Raw genomic sequence first — 18,866 nt, forward strand, 5'->3', positions numbered from 1 at the left:
GCGGTCTATCCTCCCGCAGCCCCTGCGCCTCCATATACACAGTGTAACCCTGCGTGGGCTCACTGCGCTTGCGCTTAAATGATAGTGGCAGAAACAATCTCTGTTGCATGTCGCAGCTACAGAAGCCCGCACCCTCTGCGATGGCGTCAGGCAAGAATGAGTTAAATAAGCATAACCCCCAACTGTCCTGATTTCATGTTTGTCCTGTGGGTTGGAACGTTGGGGGAAGGGAGATATCTAATGGGCAGACTTCATCATCTATTTATATAGCGCCACTAATTACGCAGCGCTGTACAGAGAACTCATTCACATCAGTCCCTGCCCCATTGGAGCTTACAGTCTAAATTCCCTAATATACACACAGACACACACACACATAGACAGACAAAGAGGGAGAGACTAGCGTCAATTTTGATAGCAGCCAATTAACCTACCAGTATGTTTTTTTGGAGTGTGGGAGGAAACCGGAGCACCCGGAGGAAACCCACGCAAACACATACAACATACAAACTCCACACAGATAAGGGTCGGGAATTGAACTCATGACCCCAGTGCTGGGAGGCAGAAGTGCTACCCACTACGCCACTGTGCTGCCCGACTTGTTTTTGTGGTGTGACCACGCCCCCATCCCGCTGCTGGGGGCGGAGACACGTTGGGAGGTGTGGTTAAGATTCCTGTGCACCTAATCCATACTGTGGTGAGCATACCTACTGGGAGATGAATTGTCCATGATTGGTTCAGCTCCCTGATGTTTACAATTATTTTTTTAATTATAAAGAACTGTATACATTTATTTTTTTGTCATTAGTTTTCCAAACAAATGAACATTTTTGTGATCTTAAAACTTCACTGACAATGAGGTCGGAGACACTGAGGACTATTAGACCTTTATCTGTTTACTTCGAGGATACACCAGAAATAGAGAACTCACCCCATGACCTCACCCCCAGCCCCTCCACCCCGGAACTGGGTTTTGTATTCTGCAGTAAGTTGTTTTTTAGGAAGAAATTGACAGTTTCACTTCTCCCTGTGGGAGTCGTCGCGCAGACTCGTCAGAGCACTTGATGTTTGTCTTGATAACATCAATGAACAGGTTGAAGACATAAACCCACTTCCTCTGCTCTCTGCACCCAGCTAGATCTAGATGTGGAGCTGAGCGGCTGCTGTCACACAGCAATGAGGCAGCATGCTGCGAGGACCACCAACAATCGCCACCGCCCTGTATCTACTACTGCTCACAGGTAGGCAGACACTCACACTTACTCCTTATAGCCACTCGCGGAGTGATAGTGATCACTGGGGCAGCTGTGTGTAACACTAGTGAGCGCAACACTCACTATCAGTTATCACTACCAAGATATACTCAGATATCTACAAAGTTATTATTTATTAATAAAAGAAAATTTGTATTGGATTTTTAAATGGATAAACAACAGATGGATTGGTGTTTATATTTAATTACTTTTTATTTTGAAAATGCGACACTATACTCTCTTGTGTATGTGATATTTTATTACATTACTATATTGTGTACAAATAGGATAATGCAACATTAGTTTCTATTACTAACACTCACGCCGCATCTCTGCGCTATTGTTAGGCGTAAGTACGCACACTTGTACACCTGTGGCAAACACTACTGTGTTCTTGTAATATGCCCAACTCAACATATACAGGTAAATACGCATTTTTTGCGTGCTGCCTACATCATGGCCTTATCTGTGAGGAGTTTGTATGTTCTCCCCGTGTTTGCGTGGGTTTCCTCCGGGTGCTCCGGTTTCCTCCCACACTCCAAAAACATACTGGTAGGTTAATTGGGTGTTAGCAAATTGACCCTAGTCTGTGTGTCTGTGCCTGTGTGTGTGTGTGTGTTAGGGATTTAGACTGTAAGCTCCAGTGGGGCAGGGACTGATGTGAATGAGTTCTCTGTACAGCTCTGCGGAATTAGTGGCGCTATATAAATAAATGGTGATGATGATGATGATATGTTCGGAGCGCAAATGTGTCTACCTCTAAATAGACCCCAATATATCTGTACTTCCAAGCCCTATTAAGCTCCTATTCAATTATGGAGCTGCAGTTATCCCAAACTGATTTACTCAGTAAATCCCAGCTGATTAACATGTTTAACTAAGCCGTACGTCTAGATAGTCATTTCATTAAATTAGTTTGTGTTGCGCTGATCTCATGCGAGATAACGGAATTCTGTATATTTGATTCTCTCTTCCTTTTCTGTGTCTTTAATTCATGACTGCATCACTTTGAAGTACTTCGGTTTAAACATTATTTAAACTTGAACAATATTCTGTAAGCTGCATAGGACAACCCAAAAACTGTCCTATGTCAAACCTATGCACAAATGTCCAACCTACAGATTAATGCCGGACTGATACGTTAGGTCTTTAAATATAAAAATAATATATAACTATTTCAGGTCAGTGCACCTATATGGTATATGATTATAGGATGTGATAGTTAAATGACAAACTTTACAGATAAAATATTACTTTGTTACAATTGCAAAGATGCGTGGAAACAGATCTATGTACTGACCCGATGCACCCAACGATGAGTATGGCTTTCTCTTGTTAGGAGCACTGTTGCTTTTGCTGTCTATTCAGATATGTATGCTTTGTTCTACGATTAGCTAGATCTTGATACAAAGGTCCGACCTACCACAGTATATACATGTAACAATGTAATTCTTCATCAACTGCATCTTACAGAGCAACAGTGCTCAGTGGAACCCCACACGAAATCATTCTCAATAGAATGACTAAACTCAAATGTTTTATTCTTACTTAAAGAAAGATAAACCTTTGATCTATGATGTGAGAGTTATGAAATGTCTTCGATATAACTTGTTTCTTCTCAGATCTCTGTATTGTGGTAAATGTAACTGTCTCATTATGGTTTTTACATGATGTGTGTGACTTTCATTTTAAAGCAGTGAATATATAAGCAGCTGTTTTACACACCTAATAATAAGAATGGATCTGACCCATAAAATGAACAGATATATAATCCTTGGTGTCATACAAACGGCATGTGGAAATGGAGAGGTTTAAGTGTGAAAATGTGATCAGTTAGGGAATTTTTTGTTTAAAAAATACATTTTGTAATGCTTTTCTGTGTTTAATTATTGCAGTGTGTAACATTGTGTAAAATAGGAATAACATCCTCCCAAATGAAGTAAAGGGCTCCTCAGTGTGGCTGCAGCAATCACAATGACAGCTTTTAAGGATAGAAGGAATGTATATATAGCTCGGATGTCTGTATCAGGTGACAGGAACATGAGGATAGAAGGAATGTATATATGTAGCTCAGGTGTCTGTATCAGGTGTCAGGAACACAAGGATAGAAGGAATGCATAAATAGTTTAGGTGTCAGGAACACAAGGATATAATGAATCTATATATAGTTCAGGTATCAGGAACACAAGTATAGAAGGAATGTATATATAGCTCAGGTGTCTGTATCAGGTGTCAGGAACTTGAGGATAGAAGGAATGTATATATAGTTCAGGTATCAGGAACACAAGTATAGAAGGAATGTATATATAGCTCAGGTGTCTGTATCAGGTGACAGGAACTTGAGGATAGAAGGAATGTATAAATAGTTCAGGTATCAGGAACACGAGGATAGAAGGAATGTATATATAGCTCAAGTGTCTGTATCAGGTATCAAGAACACAAGGATAACAGGGGCAAACTCAGGATTTGAGGAGGAGGGTTTTCACGCAACACCACCAGTGGGCGTGACCAGCATGTGTGGGGGCGTGGCTATAATTTTATTACATTTACAATATTCCATTGGTCCATCAAAATGCGTATGCATTGCTATGTCTAGTGTGAAACTAAGAACTGAATAAAAAAAACAGTTATAATTACAATAAATGATGAGCAAAGTGACACACTGCAGTCATAGTGACTGCGGCCAAACATTGTACGTCCTGAAAGTTTATTGTAGATTATTCTAGTTATACATACAACAAAATGCTTCTATGTTGTTAAGCATAAATGCTGCATACAGAGCTTCATTCTTGAAACTAACCACATCCCACCGCGCTCCTGTGCCCTTTACAACATTGCTCATTAACATAAACGTCATGTGCTGTATATGTTCCTATAGTAACAAACCCTGTTACTGAGTATTCTTATGTAAAATCTTATATAAGATACTTGTTTATCATTGTTGTATCACACATGCTGAATTCTTCAGACATGGTCAAATGTTATAGTATACAGACATTAAAATTACTGTATTACTACTCAGAATATGTGGTCTGTATGTATTGTACTTTTAGGTGATACACTGTTCTGTATGCTAATGTAATGATATTCAGTGTTTGCTGCCTCATGGAAAATAATGATGAAATGGGGTTTGGCACAAGCTGATTAGCAATTTACAGAGTTTTGTGGCTTGTTTCAACTGATAATTATCTAACTAGAATAGTCAGACTATATCACAAATGCATATCTCCTATCTGTCCCAATTTAGGCAGGATATGGTCACACTGGCAAACACACACAGGGTCATACAAACAGACATGTAAACTGTCACATACACAGACTCACACATACACAAACACATTCAGGGTCAAACACACAGACAAGTAAACTGTCACATACACAGACAAGCACAGAGTCACACATACACACAGACGTGTAATCTGTCACATACACAGACAAGCACAGACTCACACACAGACAGTAACAAACTGTCACATAGTATGTGCTGTATACACACAGCAGGGGAAGGGATGCAGGGACCAGTTACTGCAAGCGTCGGCACCCCAGAGAGGACAGGGATTTCGGGGGACTAGGAAACCCTCCCTGGGTGCGCCCCTGGATAAAAGGAATGTATATATAGTTCAGGTGTCTAAGACACATAAAGAAAATAATATAAACCAGTGAAAAAACTGCAACCTGCCTTCCATACAGGTGCCAAAACACCTCAAATAAACACAACACAAAGGAAAAGCATGGTGCTGTTTAGAAAAACGTGTTTAATGTAAAATAAACAAGTTCATATAAATAGTCCTTCATTTTCTTCTAATGTGTGGAATACAACATAAAAATATGAAAAAAGGAAAAAAAAACATATAAGGTCTGATTCCTTAAGGAAAGCAAAGCAAAAAAAAATGGGTAAATTTGTTCCTGCACAAACTACACTATAGAGACATAAGTATTCAGACGCTTGAGCATTACTCCAACAGGGACTGTAATGACATTGTATTCAAATACATATACTGTAATATGGAGTTGGTCCCCCTTTTGCAGTGATAACAGCTTCCACTCTTCTTGGAAGACTTTCCACAAGATGTTGTAGTGTTTCTGTGGGAATTTGTGCCCATTAATTCTGTAGAGCATTTATGAGGTCAGACACTGATGTTGGATGAGAATGTCTGGCTCGCAGTCTCCTTTCCAGTTCATCCCAAAGGTGTTCGATGGCATTGAGGTCAGGGCTCTGTGCGGGCCAGTCAAGTTCTTCCACACCGAACTCATCAAACCATGTGTTTGTAGTCCTTGCTTTGTGCACTGCGGCACAGTCATCTTGGAATAGAAAAGGGCCTTCCCCAAACTGTTGCCACAAAGTTGGAAGCATAGCTGTGTCCAAAATGACTTGGTATGCTGAAGCATTAAGATTGTCCTTCACTGGAGATAAGGGGCCTAGCCCAAACCTGAAAAACAGCCCCATACCATTATCCCTCCTCCACCAAACTTCACAGTTGGCATAATGCAGTCAGGCAGGTAACGTTCTCCTGGCATCTGCCAAACCCAGACTTGCCCATCTGGCTGCCAAACAGGGAAGTGTGATTCATTACTCCACAGTACACATTTCCACTGCTCCACAGTTCAGTGTCAGTGTGCTTTACACCACTCCATCCAAAGCTTGGCATTGGTCTTGGTGATGTGAGGCTGCATGCAGCTGCTCAGCCATAGAAACCCCATTCCATTAAGCTCCCGCCACACAGTTTTTGTGCTTACATTAATGTCAGTAGAAGTTCGGAACTTTTCAGCTATGGAATCAGCAGAGTGTTGGCGACTTTTACTCACCATGCGTCTTAGCAGTCGTTAACCTGCTCTGTGTTTTTACGTGGTCTTTTGCTTCGTGGCTGAGTTGTTGTTGTTCCTAAACGCTTCCACTTTCTAATATTATCACTTACAGTTGACCATGGAATATCCAGCAGGGATGAAATCTCCCAAAGAGTCTTATTACGAAGGTGGCATCCTATCACAGTACCACACATCCTATCACAGTACCACACATCCTATCACAGTACCACACATCCTATCACAGTACCACACATCCTATCACAGTACCACACATCCTATCACAGGACCACACATCCTATCACAGTACCACACATCCTATCACAGTACCACACATCCTATCACAGTACCACACATCCTATCACAGTACCACACATCCTATCACAGTACCACACATCCTATCACAGTACCACACATCCTATCACAGTACCACACATTCTATCACAGTACCACACATCCTATCACAGTACCACACATCCTATCACAGTACCACACATCCTATCACAGTACCACACATCCTGTCACAGTACCACACATCCTATCACAGTACCACACATCCTATCACAGTACCACACATCCTATCACAGTACCACACATCCTGTCACAGTACCACACATCCTGTCACAGTACCACACATCCTATCACAGTACCACACATCCTATCACAGTACCACACATCCTATCACAGTACCACACATCCTATCACAGTATCACACATCCTATCACAGTACCACACATCCTATCACAGGACCACACATCCTATCACAGGACCACACATCCTATCACAGTACCACACATCCTATCACAGTACCACACATCCTATCACAGTACCACACATCCTATCACAGTACCACACATCCTATCACAGTACCACACATCCTATCACAGTACCACACATTCTATCACAGTACCACACATCCTATCACAGTACCACACATCCTATCACAGTACCACACATCCTATCACAGTACCACACATCCTATCACAGTACCACACATCCTATCACAGTATCACACATCCTATCACAGTACCACAGTATCACACATCCTATCACAGTACCACACATCCTATCACAGTACCACACATCCTATCACAGTACCACACATCCTATCACAGTACCACACATCCTATCACAGTACCACACATCCTATCACAGTACCACACATCCTATTAGAGTACCACACATCCTATCACAGTACCACACATCCTATCACAGTACCACACATCCTATCACAGTACCACACATCCTATCACAGTACCACACATCCTATCACAGTACCACGCTTGTAGTCACTGAGCACTTCAGAACGACCCATTTTGTATCACAAATCTTCGCTAATGGAGACTGCATGGCTGGTGCTGGATGTTATACACCTATGGCAACGGGTCTAATTGAAACACCTCAATTCAATAATTAACAGGTGTGGGCAAATACTTTTGTCCATATAGTGTATGTCTTCCACCAGTTTACCTTTAAACTAGGTGCACTGCTGCAACAATGTGTAAATCTGTTTGCATCCTTTCTCTGCAGATTGCCATCTAAATATTTCCCTGCAAGGGGTGGAAATCAGTTTATTATTTTGCACTTAAATATAGCTCAAGTGTCTGTGTCAGTAGGGCCGGTGCTAGGGTCCATGGCGCCCTAGGCAAAATCGGCGCCCTCTCCCCCCCCCCCCCCGCAAAAATTGGCGCCCTCCTCCCTCCTCCCTCCTCCCCCCTCACCCAGTCTTTTCTTACCTTGTCTCACCACCGCCGCCTCTCTGCTCCGTCTCCTCCCCTCCACTCACTGACACTAGTGAGTGGAGGGGAGGAGACGGAGCAGAGAGGCGGCGGTGGTGAGCAATAGCCTCTTCCCCCCCTCCCCATGCATCTGAATGCTGAGCGGCGGCCGTGACAGGTATGGTCAGCGGTCGCCGCACAGTTTTAAAATTAATTTCCAGTTCTGTGGCGCCCTCCAGGCGCCCTCCAGAGCCCGGCGCCCTAGGCAAGTGCCTAACCTTGCCTAATGGGAGCGCCGGGCCTGTGTGTCAGGAACACAAGGATAGAAGGAATTTATATGTAGCTGAGGTGTCTGTGTCGGGAACGCATACACACTGCTTACCCGGCATCAGACTGGTGAACATGTAATAAGCGTGTTGGATTTAGTTTTGGAATAGATAAGGAAGTTTGTTATTTGGGGGCCTATTAAGCAAGTTGGGAAGTGTCTTGTTGGCATAAGATCCACTCAAATATTTGTTTATTATCCAGCAATGTATATACTTGTCTTAGGTATACCCAGAACTTTTATGCCTGATAAACATAATGATTGAACGGGATAATCTGCGGAGTCAGGAAGACACGTTTTTACTGCAAAAAGAATTCTTAAAAATTGTTTAAGTGTAAAAAAATTCACAGACTAAAACTTTTCTGTTTTTAAACAGTGACAAATAAAAGTGATTTTATGTTTTTAAATAGTGATTAATTTGTTGTAAGATCATTTGGGGGTAAATTTACTAAAATCTTCTAAAAAGAAAAAGTGGAGATGTTGCCTATAGCAACCAATCAGATCCTAGTTATCATTACATACAATGTTCTAGATAAATAATAGCTACATTCCAATTGGTTTCTATGGGCAACACTTCCACTGTTCCATTTTAGACGGTTTAGTAACCCTTTACCGTGGGCAGTAATATGTATCTGTTTTTAAATCCTCTGTTAAAAAGCAACATTTTTTCAGTGCTTAATTTCTCAAGTCCGGACTTTGAGATGTGATATTCACCAAAAAATGACAATTATTCTGTCTAACTTTATAACACAACGTACTGATTGCAAAGTATTCAATCATTTGTGGATTTAAGTATATTTTTTTTTCCTCCATTATTTTTATAAGTGCAGCTTTTGCTGAATGTAGCCCAAATATGTTAAAAACAATGTATATATTTTATGATTGTTACCTTGTCAATTAAAGCAATGTTAATTTCTTCTGTGTGTGAGCAATGTATACTGTAAAACACAAAAACTGTCAGTTGTATCATTTTTAGATCTATGAAAAAGCAGAAATCGCTATTTAGACATTTGAGGCAAAACAAAAAATTGCGAGTTTTAATATAAATTGTCCACATATTGATATAATCTAAAGAGCATCTCGTAGGTAATGTTATAAGAAGTAACTGAAACTCTGGGGGCCGTTGTTTTGTGCATCTGTGACAACGTATAAGGTTAGTGATGGGCTAATCCTTACTGTGTGTGGGCGTCTGCACCAGAGACAGTTTCCACAAACTAGATAACAGCCTGTTTACAACTAACGTGAGACAGACATATCTCTTTCACCATGTTCCTGCAGAGCTGTCTTAATGCGTGGGCACGCTGTGCAGTTGCCCAGGGGCCCCACGAGCATAGGGGCCCCACAGGCTTACCATCTTTTCAGTATATTATTCCGGGAGATTTATTCAAACCCTCTTTATTAAAACGTTTATGTGGACTAATCACCTCAGTATCAGCTGTTATATGCACATGCCATCTTGCTGTTGCAAATACATATCTTGATTTTGACGACAACAATGTACACGTACTAATTGTACATAAGACAAAATCTACACAAACAATTCTCTGCAAAGAAATTTCTCAAATGTTTGTGTTGAACACTTGATTAATAATAAATAATTTATAGTAATTTCACACTGTGCCATCTCCGTCTGTATGATTTACCAACTGAGCACAATTTTTATGTTGAATTTCTTGTTTCTCAACTTCAAGGCTCATGTTGTATTGTCCAAACGTTTATGTGGATCAATCTCTGTTGTACAGCATGTTTTTTAATGTTTAAACACTGATTATGTTGGAAGTACCAATAAATATAAGCTTAATTTTATGGATAATTAACATTTTTATTCCTGTGGGTGGTTCTGTAGGTAGGGCCCCAGTGCACTACTTTGCCCGGAGCCCTATAATGCTGTTAAGATGGCCCTGTGTTCCTGCAGCCATAACAAGTGGGGGACTGGCTTTATCTATAAAGTCTTAGAGCACAACTACCTAATACACACCTTTTTTCCAGTGAGCTACACACATTTTGGCTGCCAATCATCAACATCACCATTTATTTATATAGCACCACTAATTCTGTAGCGCTGTACAGAGAACTCACTCACATCAGTCCCTGTCCCATTGGAGCTTACAGTCTAAATTCCCTAGCATACACGCACAGACAGAGAGAGAGACTAGGGTCAGTTTGATAGCATCCAATTAGCCTACCAGTATGTTTTTGGAGTGTTGGGAGGAAACCGGAGCACCCCCACGCAAACACGGGGAGAACATACAAACTCCTCACAGATAAGGCCATGGTTGGCAATCGAACTCATGACCCCAGTGCTGTGAGGCAGAAGTGCTAACCATTTAGCCACAGTGCTGCCAATGTATTCCCAATAATCAGGACTGTCTTGAAAAATGGGGACAGACTGCAGGTGTGCCATTCACAGTATGTCAGAGATTGTGTTATTAATAGTCCATAACATCGCAACACAGTCATTAACAATGGAACTAATGAGACCTTTAGTTCAATGCAAGATTAATCACATAGGACCATTAAATATTAAAATATTAATGAATTTCACCCTGCCCCATCATAAGCTGCCTTCTGTCCCCCCATGGCGAGAACCTTTGCTGGGGACATGTTGTAGCCCACTGTTCCACAGAATCAGGCAGGTCCCCTCCCTATGACACACCTCTAGAGTATTTATAACCCAGGGGTGTGGCTTTACAAAATAGTGGGTGTGCCTATGCACATACTAGGGATCTTAGCCAATGAGGGCTTGTTCTGTATGTCTGTCTCCATTTTTGCATCACGTTTACAATATCGGCCAGAAAATTATGTTACCCCACTGAGCAACAGATAATGCATTCCACCAATTGTCCATAACATAGTGTGACTGGATCACTTATAAATAACTTATGGTATAAATTTATTTAAAGGAAATAGAGCAGGGCACTTATTTATATAATTGCACATGCACTTATTTTTGATATTGTGTATATTTTTGTAAGGGAAATCTTTAATTTCTGACACTAGGGGGAGAAAATTTGTTTTTTCTGTTTTATCCTTTCTAGAGGAAATATATTATTGCTTAAGGTATATATCTGATACAATAAGACTTTGTGGATGGAAGTATTTTGTCTATTGTGATTTGGAGAAATGGCTTGTTTGGGGTTTGTGACGTTCTGTGGGAATGTGTATTCTGAACTGTCTGAAGAAAGGACCCATATGTTAATTAGATTTTTTGATGCGTGAAGGTCCAACATTGAAGGCAGGAAGATTTAATTAAGACTGGCTCCTAGATTTTCTGCGTCTAAAAACCAGATGCAGGACATCACAGCATTTCTAGAATTTCAAAGATAAGTGTAAATATTGTTGGCTTTGCAATGCATGTAAATCCATTTTTGTGTAAACACATGACATCCTGATTCTAAAAATAGCTCAGACTTCAAGGGGGCTGACTTACTCTGTGAGGCTGTGTTCAAATCTGTATAAAAAGCACTGGCTGGTATTGAAAAATTGTTCTTCTGATTTCATCTGACCAGATCACTGATACCTTTAACCACTGAAGAGCAAATAAACTTCACTTGCTTCAAAGACCTGTTTGAAAATAGCTGTTTCTGAGGTTTGGACCCAGCTTTTTCAGTACCACCGCTCTGCCAGCTACCCTGCAGCCCTGGTCAGTGTGATAGGCCAGGGGGGGATCCATCCACAGCAACACGGATCCATAGTAAGAGGTCCGGAGTTACCAGCCCAGGTACACCAGCAACGAGGTACGCTAGCAGCGTGTTACCCAGAAGAAACCTGGTACTGGATACCGGTAAGGAGTCCAGTGGTGGCAGCTCGTGTAAGCCCCTCCTACTGCGGCAAGAGGGCGCATTTGGGATAACGAAAGGGAATGGTGGCAAAGTAAGCCCAGCCGGTTCCCAGCAACAACAGACAGGGTGGCATAGGCGGTCCATCCTGTCACACATAGCATCAGACAGACGATGCAGCTTCCGTTTGTCCTCTATATTAAACCGCCCAGGAGTTAGGATCACATCAGAGCTCTCCCTGTACGGTGCCTGATGTCCTGTCATGTCGGTCTGGGATTGGCTGTGGCAGCTTCTGATCCTTGTAACTCCAGTCCAGGATTTCTCCTAGCAGGCCAGCAGTGCTAGCAGGAGGGCCCGAGCTGCGGTCACTGCCGGCCTTCATCTAGGAAAACACGGCTCCGAACTAAATAAGAAATGACTCCTTCCATCCCTCTATTGTATTTTTAGGCAGAGGAATGAACGAGGCCCTGTGTTTTGGTTTTGCTTCCAAAATCATCCTTGTCTTTTGAAGTTGGTTTTGGATTTGGTAAATCCTGGCTTTGCTTTTGTTTTGTTTTTTTATGCAAAAATAGAAATTGAATGAAAAAATACTAAAGAAAAACTTATTCGAATGTAATTTAAATATTTTTTTCTTACATTAGTATTTATAGAATTTACATTTCCAATAATTTACATTCTGCTTATAGATGATGTTTTATTTTTTCATTGATTTCCTGTTTGTGTCAACACAATTTCTCACTTTATAATCTGATTTGTTGACGGAAGCAGCGTTATAGTCACACAATCTATACATTTTTGCCTTTGGGGCACACCCATCGTCATATTCAATTGTCGCTTATCAAGGTGATAAACAATACTTAATGCAACAATTTACAAACAAAAATATATCATCTGCGATACCGGTCTGTTTCTGCAGGCAATACGGATAGATATTGTACTTTGCTCTGTCATTTTATCAGGATAGCAGTTTGTAATGAATGATTGTCAGGGTGTTGGGATTGTTATACATGTGGACAATGACAATGTCTCGTGGTCATGTAAAAATCACAGCATAATACAGATATAGTGACACCTCTCTATCGGAGCAGAAGGTGACTGTGATATAATTCTCAGAGCGCTACATTAGATGGAATCCAACAGCAGATAGTGGATTGTGGAAAGAAATGGTCTCCAATAGGTTTCACTGTAGTAACATGTCGGGAGAATGGTTTAGGATCAGGGAAGTGAATCTTCCGATAATCTCAAAGGGCTGAATACTGTCCCTGTAACAGGAGCAGTAACATCGGGGATGGTGCTTGTAGACAGCAATAAGCTGTGGACCAGGCGTCTGGGGGGAGAACCTCTTTGTAAGAGCAGGGGATAGACGCTTCAGTAGTCCCCGGACTATGACTCCGCGACAAGACATAGTGCGGCCAGACCCATAGCTGTAGATTTGCCTATAGCCAACTCCTGTTGTATTTTAATAATCATAAGATAACTCGCATAGTGCAAAACTGACCTATGCCAGCTTCAGTGGTTCATAGACCAGCCTCTATTATTGTTTATTAGTAGATAGCATTTTATTTATAAAGTGTCAACATATTATGCAGCGCTATACATTGAGGAGATCATAACACAGACAAATTACATACAAATGACACAAAAGGCAAAGTTGGCCAAACAGCTTGCAATTTAAGAGGCGTAGGAAACACCTGATCCATAAGGTAGCAGAATTGCAATGTAACCGGTGGTTGGGGGAGAGGGTGTGGTTACGGTAAGGCAGCGGCATTATCAGCCACCAATAATAAAACGTCTCTGTGCCGCTAGCGGGGGTGGTACGGTTAGAATGAAGAGTAACAGTGCGAGGTGGAGACATAAAAGATAAACTACTTATTGCAGAAATGTTAAACCAATCAGCTGCTGGCACCTGTACTTCACTCTCTATTAATAAACGTCCTTCCGCTGGTTCTGGTGAGGGCTGTGGCTTTGTGCTGCTCGGGCACAGTGTTATCTGCCAGCTCAGGGTAGCTGTGTGTCTGTGAGCATCATTCTCACTGCTGGGCACAGAGCCAGGGTGCTTGTTCTCCATATTTGCAGAAGTTGCGGCCACCATAGATGACCACCAACGGGGGGGGCGGGGGGGGGGCAGAGTTGGTTTTATATTTTTGTGGAAAGAGAAGTATGTGGGCAGTCGGGCACCGGACAGCCATCGCTGTCATCTGTATATAAGGCTGGCATGTGTGGGCTAAGGTGTGAGTGTACTTCCTCAAGCTGCTATATTCTGTCATGAATCCGAGTTAGTAAGAAAGATAAGAGGAAAGTGATCCGTTACCACACATGCAGATATCTTGTGGTTAGGAAGCCACAATCTTGTCACCAGCAGCGATGTACTGTACATTTACGTCACTGTACAGAGAGAGGTTATACACAGACTGATGTGCACCCCGGCACGATTAGAGAGATCACAGGGATCTAATAAAGTGTCAGCTCATACGGTGTCCGGACGTTTCACAACAAAGGCGTACTAACCAAACAGCCACCGATCTCAGCCATGCGGGGGGATTACGTTTCTAATGGAGGGTAGCATAAAAGTAATACACAATCAAACCTACACAGTAAAACTGTAGGTATAGATCCTGCTCTATTCTGTTTTAGAAGCCACACAGTAAAGTACACATCTTAACCCTTTCACTGCCAGATTTCTCTGATGATTCTGTAGCTCCTGTGGTCGGCCCAAATTCCACGCAATCTCCATAGGTTACAGCTGCAATTATTTTATTTTCTGAGTCTATCCTAATGGATTTTCTACGACTTTTAGGGATCAATCCTGTGTCTTTTGGTAGCACAGGAGACTTGTTTTAGACAGAGCAACCTCTACAGCCCTAAGTTTATTCAATTCCTAATATTTTTTCTTGATAGACAATCTCCTGCTGATGGTTGGATAATATACTAGTACATAGGACTAAATATTCAATAAAATGTACCATATATATTGTCTCACATTTTCACATATAAATGTTGCGTGAATCGAATTTCATGGCAGTACCGGCCGGTTCACAATTGTGCAAAGCTCAGGAGATACAATTTTCGAGTTCCACTTTCGCTTCGCCATTGCGCAGAATGGAACGTCGCAGTGTATCTGGAAATTTGCATTTTGCTGAAATTGCAAATGAAGTTGAGATGATGACGGTCATTTCATCGTGCTGTGTGGTCTGCTTTAGCATTTAAGGCAAATTTCCTCTAGAATGTAAGCTGTCACGGGCAGGGGGTAGATTTACTAAAAATCCCGTTTGGCGGTGTTTTTAAATCGCTGGTGGTTTGGTGCTCAATAAAGCCGCATTTACTATAGAGGGGTTTAAAGCTGGGATATTAAGTAGCTGGTGATGTGTGGCGGGTTGCAAACAGCTAAATCTCCAGTCATGTGTGCGCTTTAGTCAAAACCGCCAGAGAATTTTTTTTTCCTTTATACCTGATTCTGATTGGCTAGAGAGATCAAAGGTGCTGCTTGATGTGTCTTTCAGAATATAAGAGGAGGCATCATTAAATTATGAATTGTGGGGGCAACTATTATTTATTGATTAAAGGGCAAAATAAATTCATAATTAACTTATGGGGACAAATTGTATTTTTCACTATTTTAAGGGGACAATATTATTGCATTACATTATGGGGGCAATATGAATATATAATTATAATAAAGGGGCAATACTATGTGGTTGCTAGAGAGGAAATAATTATTTATGATGTACACATGTGTCACTACATATTGCCCCCATAATGTAATACAATAATATTATCCCCTTAATATAATGCAAAATAAAACAATGATCACCTCCGTAATTCATACGTTAATGGTGCCTAATGTTCTGAATGGTAAGTTAGCTCACACACTATGCTGCAATCCCCCCTCTCACCGCCGCCTATATTGTTTTGGCTATTTTCCCAGCAGTTTGTTAAACAGAAACTTAGTAGATCTGACTCTTTGTATTTTGGTCATGTTAAAAATCGGGATGGCAATTTATAAAGTGAGGCTTTGTTCAACTGTGGTTTTCGGACGTTTTACTAGCAGTTTGGCATTTAGAAAAAACCGCCTAAAACTTGTGGATTAAGCAAACTGCTCTTTAATAAATCTCACCCAATGTCTCATGTCCGTCCCCCTCGTACACCCCTGATACCCCGTGTTATGCGGAATCTTCTGCTGTTTGTTCACTCACACGCCTGGAATTCATACTGGTATCTGTGATAGTTCATGACTATCCATATATACGTGTTATTATGCTTAATATGTTTATTATATTCATGTATGACATATATTTAGGATGATTGTCAGGCGCTACGGAATCTGTGTCGCTCTGTAAATATGTCATGATGATAATTATGAAACTTGCAACATTTTGCAGCCAAATGAGTGAGGAGTGACTATGCAGAACAGAACATTTCATCCATCTCGTTGTGTTTTTTTTATCCATGTTAAGCATATTGGGCCTGATTCATCAAGGAACGCATCTTGTTTTTTCCGTATCGTAAGTAGCGTAGAGTACTTTAAGTAAAAATGAGAGAAACGCAATCCATATATGCAACGCAAAGCCGAAAAACACACCCACCTGCGGTCCTTTAGGCAACGGAAAACAATATGCCACGGATCCTAAGCAATTTACTCACTTGACAGGTTCCTCTACGTTCACTTCTGCTACGTTAAGATAAGCAATGTATACGGCCAATGTGGGAGGTCCGACTAGTTTGTTTGGAAATGTTGAAACACAATCATGTGGGTATTTATGCAGGAAAGTTGTAAGTGTAACCTAATTATTCCTTATCAAGTTTTACATATTTGGTAAATTTGCACCAAAGACTTTGGATTGTTTTTAATGAGCGAAATCCACACTTTGCTACAAGAAAGAAAGATTGTTTGCATTCATTTGAGTTGAACTGGGCGTATATCATGGCAAATGCATGTAATTCGCTCACTTAAAAAAATATGCATAATTAATCGTAAAAATGTAAGTTTTTTTAAAAATTGCATCTGAACGTTATAAATATGCATAGCATACTCTTCTCTAAGTAATACATACATAGTAGAGTGCATACAACCTCCACACAGATAAAGGGTGTGAGTCCAGATCAGAACTCATGACTCCATTTTTGGAAGGTGGAGTAGCTAACCACTAACGCAAACTTCTTTTTAAAAAACCGGGGAGAAGATCTACAATACAGCATGCGTGCTACAGAGGAACGTGCTAGTTAATAGTACTCTTCATTATTAATCCAAAATACATGCAAATTATGAATCTCACAGGTAGCTTAGTAGTTAGCACTTTGGTCTCATAAAACTGGCGTCATGAGTTCAAATACCAAACATGCCCTTAGCATCTTTGTGCAGATTGTGGACTTTATTCATTAATCAAAGAAACACCGCAGGAACTTGGCACAAACAAACTTGTTTTATACTTTCCAATACAAAAGTTATCTGCTACACGCTCGACCACAATGACAAATCTGCCCTCATATATTACATGTATCTAACACTCAAATGCAACTTTCTTATGGCAAGTTGCTTTTTTTGTAATGTTTTCACTTTCATGGCCCACAGGTCACGTACACATTATTATCTGCATGCTGACATTTATAACTAGGAATGGCCTAAGAGGGGAGGAGGGGGGTGGATGTGGAGGGGACAGTCTCCTTGAAGTTAAATGCCACATTGTCTGGAAACCTTGTTTTATCTGGATCTAGGGCTTGCAGGTCATGTGATGTATTCAGCTTTACCCAAACAGAACACGAACCACAGTTGAGTACCATGGTGGTTTACGTCACTTGCACTTCTGCCTTACAGCACTGAGGTCATGAGTTCATTTCCCAACCATGGACTGATCTGGGTGGAGTTTGGATGTTCTCTTCAATGTTTGCATGGCTTTACTCTGACGGTTTAAGTTAACCTTCGACTACCACTCCAATGCGACATGATTTTGAGAACTAGTTAATTTTGTATAGCATTTGCCATATACCTTCCTTAATGAATCTCGTCCCCAGCACACATTATGTGTCTGCTATTACTACGGATGGGCTACCTCTCGGAGGGGTGGATTGTTGGTGGAGGGCGCAGGTTCCTTTTTGTGAAATGCAAATAGAAAATGCACCTCTGCCTCCCTGTGCTGGTGTCATGAGTTTGATTCCTGACCATTGCCTTATGTGTATGGAGTTATTGTTCTTCCCATGTTAGTGTGGATGTCCTGCCAGAACCCCAAACAATACTTTGTATCTTCATTTGCTGTTAGGCACAATTAGTGGGGCTATATAAATGTTGCAGTGATGATGGAGTAGTAAGAAACTCTCTAGCTGTAATGTTATTATTGTTGGATTCTAATATCCATTCTTTATTGTCCTTATACCCACATGTTGTGCAATTGTAATATATTAATCAAGACACACACACCACAGACACACCATTCTGTTTGATTACCTTATATTATTGCTGTAAACTATGTACAGGGGCAAAACTGAAAACTATTTACATAAAACAAAAATAAATAAAATACATCAGTCATACAGACTACCCCATAATTGTTTTGGAAAATTTTTGGGGGATTTTTTGTAACATTTTTTTTCTAATGTTTTTGATTTTTTTCTGTGTATTTGAAGATTTTGGCACTTATTTGGGGCATGGATGGGGGGGGGGGGGGCGGCATATCAGAGTTTCCTCCACGTGTGCTGTCTGTAAAGAGAAACAGGATACAAATAAATCCATGGCAGCCTAATTTTGAAAACAGACAGGAGTTAGTAGAGATGTGTACTGTTACAGTACTTTAAACTGACAGCAATGTCTAAAGGCTTTTGTGTGGCATTATTTTTATATACACACTACATTTTTCATGTAGCACACACAGATCAACTTTAAATTTCAGTGTACAAATAAGCTATCAAGTATTTGTGTGCTACATGAATAAACAGTCAGTATTTAACTTATGTTCAAAACAGAACACTCATTTGCACCCCTTGCATTGTAACATGG

General features: G+C 40.9%; 1 protein-coding gene across 1 annotated transcript in view; it reads left to right on the forward strand.

The window, feature by feature from the left end:
• Window positions 1–1,053: 1,053 nt before the first annotated feature.
• LOC142139650 (uncharacterized) overlaps window positions 1,054–18,866 on the forward strand; it is a 58,900-nt gene continuing 41,087 nt past the window's right edge. The window contains exon 1 of the mRNA XM_075197447.1: window positions 1,054–1,241. Within this exon, the coding sequence (XP_075053548.1) occupies window positions 1,187–1,241 (55 nt within the window). The 5' untranslated portion in view covers window positions 1,054–1,186. The remainder of the gene's footprint in view (window positions 1,242–18,866) is intronic.

This window comes from Mixophyes fleayi, chromosome 2 (genome assembly GCF_038048845.1).
Source record: "Mixophyes fleayi isolate aMixFle1 chromosome 2, aMixFle1.hap1, whole genome shotgun sequence".
In the NCBI taxonomy this organism is placed as follows: domain Eukaryota; kingdom Metazoa; phylum Chordata; class Amphibia; order Anura; family Limnodynastidae; genus Mixophyes; species Mixophyes fleayi.